The 8,966-nt window shown below is 46.4% G+C and overlaps 1 protein-coding gene, 1 long non-coding RNA gene and 1 pseudogene across 2 annotated transcripts in view; 1 reads left to right on the top strand and 2 right to left on the bottom strand.

Annotated features, from left to right (window-relative positions):
* LOC111742280 overlaps positions 1-407 on the bottom strand; it is a 1,909-nt gene extending 1,502 nt beyond the window's left edge. Inside the window, exon 1 of the long non-coding RNA XR_002781250.1 lies at positions 3-407. This is a non-coding gene — a long non-coding RNA (uncharacterized LOC111742280). The remainder of the gene's footprint in view (positions 1-2) is intronic.
* Positions 1-8,966, bottom strand: part of EIF2AK1 (eukaryotic translation initiation factor 2 alpha kinase 1) — a 27,742-nt gene that overhangs the window by 1,793 nt on the left and 16,983 nt on the right. Inside the window, exons 12-16 of the mRNA XM_023532771.1 lie at positions 7,796-8,060; positions 6,124-6,205; positions 3,688-3,802; positions 3,394-3,476; positions 1,908-2,141 (exon numbers count right to left, since the gene is read on the bottom strand). Coding sequence (XP_023388539.1) covers positions 1,908-2,141; positions 3,394-3,476; positions 3,688-3,802; positions 6,124-6,205; positions 7,796-8,060 — 779 coding nt within the window. The remainder of the gene's footprint in view (positions 1-1,907; positions 2,142-3,393; positions 3,477-3,687; positions 3,803-6,123; positions 6,206-7,795; positions 8,061-8,966) is intronic.
* On the top strand, positions 4,127-4,264 carry LOC111742295 (annotated as a pseudogene).

Genomic DNA, 8,966 nt, shown 5'->3' with positions numbered 1-8,966 from the left:
ACCTGTTAGTTCACACACAGGCAATGTAGTTGTGCTGCCTCATCTCCCAGTGATAAACTCAAGTGACATTTTTAAAAAATGGACAACTGAAAGGGAACTGGCCAACAAAGATGGCAGCTCAGCAAACAAAAGTGGAAATGCTGGGTGTGAAAATCCAATCAACCGGAAATAGTGTCACAGAAAAAACAGCTGACATGGAAATGCTAACCCTGCCGCCACTACACAGATCGGGTGGGTAGCCACAGGACAGTAAAGGTGACCTGTCAACAGAAGGGATGCAAAGGATGAAGAAAGTGATACCAGCAAAAACACTTCTCATTAAAGGAACTCAGATTTTATAACACCGAGAGTGCAAAGGATGCTGGAAGCCGATGCGAAACCAGAGAGAAGTGTGACAAGTCACCACCCGAGAGGTACTCGCTCCGTCCCCAAGCTGAAGGCAGGCACTGCTCACACCACCCTTGAAGCGCTTTGACTCTCAGCAACAGCGCGCTGAATGTTAGTTGTACAGTTTTCTTACGTCCACATACATCCATAACCGACACTAAGAGTTTTAATGTTGTTACAAACGTTTTGAGAGGTCACAGAATAATCGTGACTTTCCCCACTGATTATTAAGCGTGGCCTGAGCTTCGCACGGTCATTTTTACGGTCCTCCACTGCGTAAAGCGAGAACTGCCTGTACATACGCGTTTTATCTATATGGCTATGTACAGGTTATTTTATAAAAAGTTCCACAAGACAGGAGAAACCCTTATCATAAACACCAAGTACCTGGTCTCTAACAGCTACCTTAACTGTGATCCCATTGGAGGAGATCACATAGTCACGTCTGCCATTTCAAAAGACTCAGAGTACTCCACCTACCTGTTTACTGTTCAGGCTAGTAAAAAATTCACTGTTTTACTTGAAAATTAATAAGTCTTAAATAGAAGACAGTCAACTAAACAGTTACCACAAGAGGTTCCCACACCAGTGGGCACCGGAATCGCGTTGAGTTTCTGCTCAGGCGGGCCGCTGCCCCGTCTCCCCGAGATTGCCTCGCTAGGTGGGGGGCAGGGGAAGGGCCCAAGAAGTCTATCCAGTCCCGGGGATTTCATGCTGCTGGCCTGGAGGGTACAGGTGAGGACCACTGAGTTCATGCCACCCTGCTCCAACGGGGCCCACGTAAATCACAGGGGCTTTGAAAGATGCAGATGCCGTCTCTGTGTCCGGGGTGGATCCCAGGACCCCACGTTTCTAATGAGCCTCCAGATCCACTGCTCCGAAGGCCACACTGTGAGTAGCAAAGCACTACAGAATCTGTGGCCACATCTTTGAAGGACCTTTTGTTAATGCCCAGAAAGTTTATGGAAGAAGAGAATGCATGAAATCGTGTTTCCAGGACATGTAGACTGGACATTATACTTGGCACTGTAACGACGTGCCAAGGAGGAGGAAGAGGATGGGATGGGACGTCACAGGATGGAACACCAGAATCACATGCTCGAATGCTGAAGGTCTCAGACTGGCTAAGGTGGTCTCTGCCACCGCTGCACCAATGCTCCCTGGGAATTACTGCTGACTTTTACCCTTTGCTACGGTCCCTTTTCAAGGGTAGGCACATTACGATAATTTATGAAAGGTTACATGCCACAGTTGAAAAGGAGAACAAAAAGCTTTTGGCTTAGTGAGAGAAGCCTAGAAACTGGAGCCTGTCATTTTTAGAGTAGAAGTCGGCGATGGTCATCTTGCCCACTGGGACCACGAAAACAAGTGTGCTACTGGGGATGCCGAGAATGGGTTCAAATACTTTGTTTCCATAAATCACTCTAAGCTCTACTGTTCTGCATGAAATAGGATTCACCATGTAAACAAATTCATTTTAAGCTTCATATTTTCCCTAGCATTAAAAAAAATGTACATACACTTCCAGAGCTTTGGAAAAGTTCACTTTGCAGCAGCTGCAGAGCAGACGGTCTCTGGGATGCGTTCTTTCTGGTCAGCTGCTGGATGTACTTGGCCTGCACCGGACATCTTTTACTGAGGGACTCGGGTATCTGACCTGTTCTTACACCCGTGAGAACTTGTGCTCGCTCCATTTCCGTTCCGAAGGGCTGAAAGAGCTCTAGCAGGATCACACCCAAGCTATACATATCCGACTGGAAAAGGGGGAGCAGGAGGGCACTTTAGTAATGAAACACAAAGTGAGTGAGCATAACAGTTCCACCGCAGTGCAAACACAACAGGATTTGTAAGAAAGGACGATCTGTACAGTGAAGAGAACCCAGCAGGCTGGCTCATCTCTCACAGAGGCAATTATCTACCAGCCTGGTCTACTGCTCCGAGTGAGAGGTGACAGGTACTGCCACAAGGCCCACCTCTTTAATACCAAATGGGTTCACCACACCAAGGACTGATGGCCAGGTGAGAGCAGGGATAACCCCACTATCCACGGCAGTCACTACCACACGCCTGACTCCACCACTCCTTGAAAGCCCAGGCGTGGCACAGCCAGAGAAACGCAAGCTCACATGGGCTGGTGCAGCTACAGAGGGGTCACAAGAGTGTCCTGGGGCCTACCCCAGTCTCGCCTCTTCCTCTATTCATGGTAAAACATTCTTGGTAAAGTTTAAAAATGCTGCACAAAATCTGTTACTTTTCCTAAAAATAGTTTTTTTTAAGGAGGTCTTTACTAGACAGGATTTTAGGAGCGGCCATGGTTTTTTTCTGGCAGCTCTTTCCCAATAACTGAAAGAAGAATGATTTTTTTTTACGAGGCAACCCTTGGTTGACCTCACAGATTGCAAGGACCTCGTCAGCTTACAATCCCTTATTTTTTACTTTTTACACCTACAGCATCTAGTGTACACCATCCTAGGTGGTCTCCCATCCAAGTACTAACCAGGCCCGACCCTGCTTAGCTTCCGAGATAAGACTTGTTCGGGGTGGCAGGGCCGTAGACAGGTTTTCCTTTTGAGAAAAGGATTTACTTAACATTCCTTCAAGGAACGATGTGAATTAAAACTGGTATCTTCATCCTACTTCAAAGGGAGTCAAGTGGCACTTCCCTGTAGCATTATTTAGCATTTCTTTAAGCTTAACAACAGAAGGATGAAAGGCTGAAAACGGGCCTCTATGAAGTCCAGCTTCCTGGGATGAACAGTGACGTTGCAAAAACAATTTGTTAACCACCGATTTAGAAAGAATAAAGTAGCTTAAAAAGCAATGCAGTCAGATTCAGCTGAAAAGTGAGGCTTCCTATTATGGCCGTTTGCTGTAACAGATGACCTGCAGAACTATTATCTCTAAAAAACACCTCCACATAGGAACTCCCACTGCATTTATTGTACTTTTGGTTACTTACCATTGCAGAGTAAGTCTAATAAAAAGGTAAGAAGTAAAAAATACTACCTTGGCATCATACTCAGATCCTTCCAACTGTTCGGGCGAGGCGTACAGACAAGTTCCCACTCTGGAGGTATGTGTTGGGGTTCCTACAATTCAAAAAGCTAGATATTAAACACTGCCACATTACCAGGGTCGACATGAAAGAAGCAGGCACCGTAGCTCCCAAGGGAATGACGACTATTTTCCGTCTTACCTCTGCTATGAAATCTTTACAATTCCCTTTAAGTATTGACACCTTATTCTTTAATAAAAAATAAATAAATAAAATAAACCACAACAACCACTCTAAACACTTACTCTTCCCATTCCTGTTGGTCCAGCCTATGTTCGTCTGGATGATGTCCGTGCAGGCCAGACCAAAGTCTCCTATTTTCACTTGCTGATCGGGGCCATGAAGAAAAATATTTCTGGGCTATGAACAAACAGAACAAGTCAATTTCTTAAAACGAATAGTAAAAATGTGTGGGTGTTAAAAGAGTTTTCGACTCAGGTGCGAGTAGCCCCTCAAACATTAAAAAATCAGAGCAGTGGTTCTCAAACTAAAGAAAACTCAGTGTCTACGCCATTCCCAAACCAAGCACATAGAGACTCCTGGGCTGGATGCATTCATCGGTGTCACATAGCAACATGGGTTATTCCGAACCTGAGGACCGCTAACGGAACATGCTTAGACACGAGTGCCCCTCAACTGTTACTGGACACTGGATTCCTGCACAGCCTTTAAAACCACTGTCTCATCTACGGCCATGCCACCCTGAACGTGCCCAATTCTGGCTGATCTCGGAAGCTAAGGCTGATCTCGGAAGCTAAGCAGGGTCGGGCCTGGTTAGTACTTGGATGGGAGACCACCTAGGAAGACCAGGTGCTGCAGGTGTAAAAAAAATAAAAAAATAAATAAGGGATTGTAAGCTGACAAGATCCTTGCAATCCGTGAGGTCAACCAAAGGTTGCCTCGCCTAAAAATAAAATAAAAATAAAAAAATAAAAACCACTGTCTTCACCAACAAGTCAGAGACTTTAATTTTTTTTAAATGAAAAAATACTTTATTTTTTAAGCTCCCAGGTGTTTCTTATACATTAGCCAGGCTGGGAATGACTAGTCGCATGATAAGGGTGCACACTTACTCCATTTAAGCAACCACCACAGCCCAAAATGACCCTCAGTGGTACTATTCCTGAGTCAGTGAATAACTACGCCTACACTGTGTGTGTGGGGGGGGCGGGGGGCGGGGGCGGTTCCCACTAAAATCTAAAAAATATTTAGGTTAAAAGTTGGGTTTACTTACTTTAAATGTAATTTTTAAATGTTTTTTGTTTTAATGTACAAAGTCCTCTGTTTGAGCTTTGTTATTCTTTTGATCTATAGCTGAATAGATAAAGAAAATAGGAAGAATCTTATGTGTAAAAGGACAATTTGGATATGTTTTTGCGATTGAGTAGAAAAGTCCTAAAAACTGTGCTTGTATTTGGCATCACAAAGTTAGAAAAAGTTCGGCTCTAATGCAAAAATGAAGCATGTTCACGGACACAATCCTCAACAATTCTAGAATAGTTCTAGAACTGAACCAAAGGAATCATAAACAGACTGAAACCGACCAGTTCCATCACGAGTTCCCCTGGCGGCTTCGGTCCTCGCTCTTAGGGTTTTCTCATGGGAAACGTAACCGAGAGAGGCTCCAGGGAGCTGGTCGCTGACGGTGGCAAGTTGTTGGAAGAAGGCCCACATGCAGCACTCCACACTAAGCTCTACGATGCCATCATGAGAGAGGACTGCGCCGTCATCCAGGCACTGCTCCGAAGCCACCCCGTCAACCAGCCCGTGACCGTCCCCGCCAGCCCTACCAACTGCAGATTACTTCTGAACCAGGTATTCTCTTTGCTCTGTGGCTTTTAGAAAAGAGTCACGTGGTACTTCAGCAGGCACACACCCCTGGTTCCTGTGAACTCATTACACCGCCTCGCTGCCCCTGCCGTGCTCGAGGCTGGGCAGTACATCTCAGGCACACTACAATCCAGAGCAGGGTTCCCTTCCGGTTGGCACTCAAAGTCACGAGAGAAAAGACGAGAGCGCATGCAGTTGGAACACTGACGTCAGCATCACAGAAATCCCCACCATGACCACACACCCCCGTGACGGCATTAGTTTCTCCCTTCTACATATACTTTTTCTTTATCTAAATGTTTATACAGTGATCATTACCTTTATAAGTACTTTTTTTTTTTCAAAAAGTCACCCTCTTCTTTACCCCGCCCCCTTCCCTTATCTTGCTGTAATGCCACAAGAGCCACTGCTTAGTTTTTGAAGAACTGGCATAAACAGCTCTGCTAATCACACAGAACATTTGCTGCGTCATCTCCAAAACTCTCAAAGTGTAGGTTTTACTACTGATACTATGACTTTTACAAAATCTTAAAAAAGCACAAAGCCTACTTGACAATCACTCTGTGGGTTAACTTAAGGACTAAGTGGCTTAACAGCAATTACCATTAATTTTACACTATGAGCTCTTGACAAGGATCAACTTTCAAAAGTATAAGTTATTTCTCGGCCTTGGTAAATTTGCATTTACATAACACACAGATTTAAATCATCATATAAAATTCACTGGTTTGGGGTCATTTAAAACAGACAAAAGAAAAGGAGATTTTTCAATGTACATACCAGAAAAATACTGAACCGAGATACTAAATCCACTTATTTCCTTTGAAATGGCAAGTGAACACAACTATTACGTCTAACTGCATGAGGCTACTTATGACGACCTCGGGTTTTTTCCCTCCAAGCAGACGCAGTCCATCATCCCCATTCACCTGGCTGCCGAATACCACAAGCCACAAAGTCTGCACTGTTTGTTAGAACACGGCGCTGACCCAGAAATCAGGTAAGCTAACTCAACAGGCGACCGCTTCTAAATGGGGACATCCATGAGTCAGATGTTACTTTTCCCAGTCATGCCTGGACTTGTCCGCTCTTCACGGGTTGTGGACTACAAATCATCATGTTTTGAATGAACCAATTTCTTTACTGACTAAATAAGATACTCTGAAAAGAGGAAAAAATGCAAGAACACAAATCAGTCACACCACTTATGGCATCCTGAATTTAGTTAAGCGTTCAGCGATGCTGTTATGGAAGATCCATTAAGTCCTGCTCACAGCACTCAGGGAGCATAAAAACCTACGTTAGAAATGAAAACTAAAACAGGCAACAGATCTTTATTACCACCCTCCACTAGAAGGCATGCTTCATGGAAGAGGTTTCTCTTGCTCACCAATGTACCCTCACCACCTAAACCAATGCCTGACGTTCGTACGTGCTCAGCACTATCTGAATGAATGGAAGAATCACACGGTATAAAAATTATAACCTCTTGCACCCCAACGTTAAAAGAAAGTTAAGCCCCAAATCTTTGCCACTCTCCAGAAGAGCCCACCTGACCTGGCCTTGCTCTCGCCTCTCCCCGCACATGCACACACACCGCACACGCACACAGCCCGCGCACACGCACGCATCCACCTGCCAGCTTGGCAGGTCCTCTCGCAACCTTTCCGGGACTGGACCATCGTCACGAACTCGCCCATCCTCCTCAGGGTTCCCCAGCACACTCCTTCCTACCTCAAGCCACGGGCCGTCCCTGGGTCAGGCTTTCTAGAACTCTGCCCATCTGCGAGTCACCTAGTTGTTTGAGTGTTTCATGTCTGCCACACCAGACTGCAAGGCCTGCTGAGGCACGGGCTTCTTGCTATTTTGGCACAGCCCTAGCACGGGCCTCACCAAGTTTGATTTCTGTGGAGCAGTGTTTATAATCAATCTTCCCCCTTTCTCTGTCAAAAGAAAGGAATTTTGGAGGCGCACCTGAGATTTCAGGAAAGGAGTAAGTAGATGAGGACCAAGCTGTGAGACAGAGCGGGAAGGAAGAGAAACTTGCTTCCCTCACTGCAAGGTGACTGCGGGTCTCCAGCCTCAACCCTGCCCTCTGTTCTGCCCCCACACATGAGTGAACACACGTGTCAGGCAGAGGAGCAGATGCGAGCCACTGACTGAGTCGGGAGGCCTTCTGGCCCTTAGAGGCTCACTTCTGTGCGAACGCCAGATCGCACTCAAGTCCACACAATTTTACTGAATGGCTAACTCAGCTGAGCCCTGCGTCAGCGGCTCAACGCAGCCCTGAAGAAGCCACAGACCTAGCAGGAGTGACAAAGTAGAAATAAGTTGCTAGAGGAAGGTGGACCCCTCCATGCTGTGACGCAGACCACCTTGTCTGCCCAAAACGCTGGGATATCCTGAGAATTTAAACAGCAGTGCAGATTTGCAAACACTTCTTTACAGTAATTAAGGGGGATGACTTTAAACTGAAATACATGTTGCTTTCTTAAGCAGTAACTCTTTGCGTAGAGCCCTTACCACTGCGAGCTGAATGTAACCGTGACCGCTGCCTTTCCAGGGACACGAGGGGCCTCACTACCCTGCACCTGATGCTGCTGCACTGGCCGATCACTTCTACCACGTGGACGAAGCCGGGCAACAGAATCCAAAGGCTCCTGACAGATATTCAGGACAACGCCACGGCGTGTCTCCGTGTTCTGTGTGAGCACGGGGCTCAAGTGAATGCTCGCGTGGACAACAGCAACAAGCATTCGCCCCTCCACCTGGCCATCACGTATGGGACCTACCCAGTTCTCTCCATTTTAGCTCAAAACGGTGCCCATGTCAACGCTATCAATGAATCCAGCATGACACCCCTCCACATGGCTGCAGATATACTGAATAAGGAGATGATAGAAACACTCATTGCCTGTGGCGCAAACGTCAACTGCGTCGTCTCGTCGACTGGGAACACGGCCCTTAAGCTGGCGGTGTGTACTGCGTCGAGCAAAGCAGGCCGCCTGCTGGCGGCGGGGCTGGGCTGCATCCGGCTGCTGCTGACCCACGGGGCCAAAGTAAACGCCCAGGACCATGAGGGCCAAACAGCCATCCACGAGGCGTGTTTCGGAGGCAGAGAGGCGATAATCCACCTCTTGCTTGAATTTGAAGCAAATGTTAATATATTAACGAGAAACGGGGAGTCTCCGATGTACATGTACCTTCAGCGCAGCTCCAATATAAGAGACACGGCCCTCCTCGCCAAGCTCCTCTACCGCTCCTACCCGCTGAGGCTGACCAATCACCAAGGAATTCTCCCGGCAGGAATCATGCTACCAGAATTCCACCTCTTAAGGGAGACCCTAATCAAGTTATCCCAAAAACCCTTATCCCTAGAGGATATCTGTAAAAGAAGCATCAGAAATATTTACGGTGAGAGATACAAACAACACGTGAAACGCCTTCTCCCGGTGAAGATGTGGAACTCCGTGTACGGTTGTCACGACTTAGCTTGCCTCTTGAAATGAGACCTCAAATTTTCACAGTGCCCAAGAATTTCGGTAACTTCAATCGCATGTTCTGGCTAGATGTGTACCCAGAAAATACTTAACCCATCGCCTTATTTCTCTCCAGTGTACAAACTACTGGTCCTTAAACCTTTTTTAAAAAGTAAAATGATTTGCATATTCGCTTTTCGTTCCTAAATATTCTT

Source organism: Pteropus vampyrus, unplaced genomic scaffold (assembly GCF_000151845.1).
Source record: "Pteropus vampyrus isolate Shadow unplaced genomic scaffold, Pvam_2.0 Scaffold90, whole genome shotgun sequence".
In the NCBI taxonomy this organism is placed as follows: domain Eukaryota; kingdom Metazoa; phylum Chordata; class Mammalia; order Chiroptera; family Pteropodidae; genus Pteropus; species Pteropus vampyrus.
This window is presented reverse-complemented; position numbering and strand designations above follow the sequence as displayed.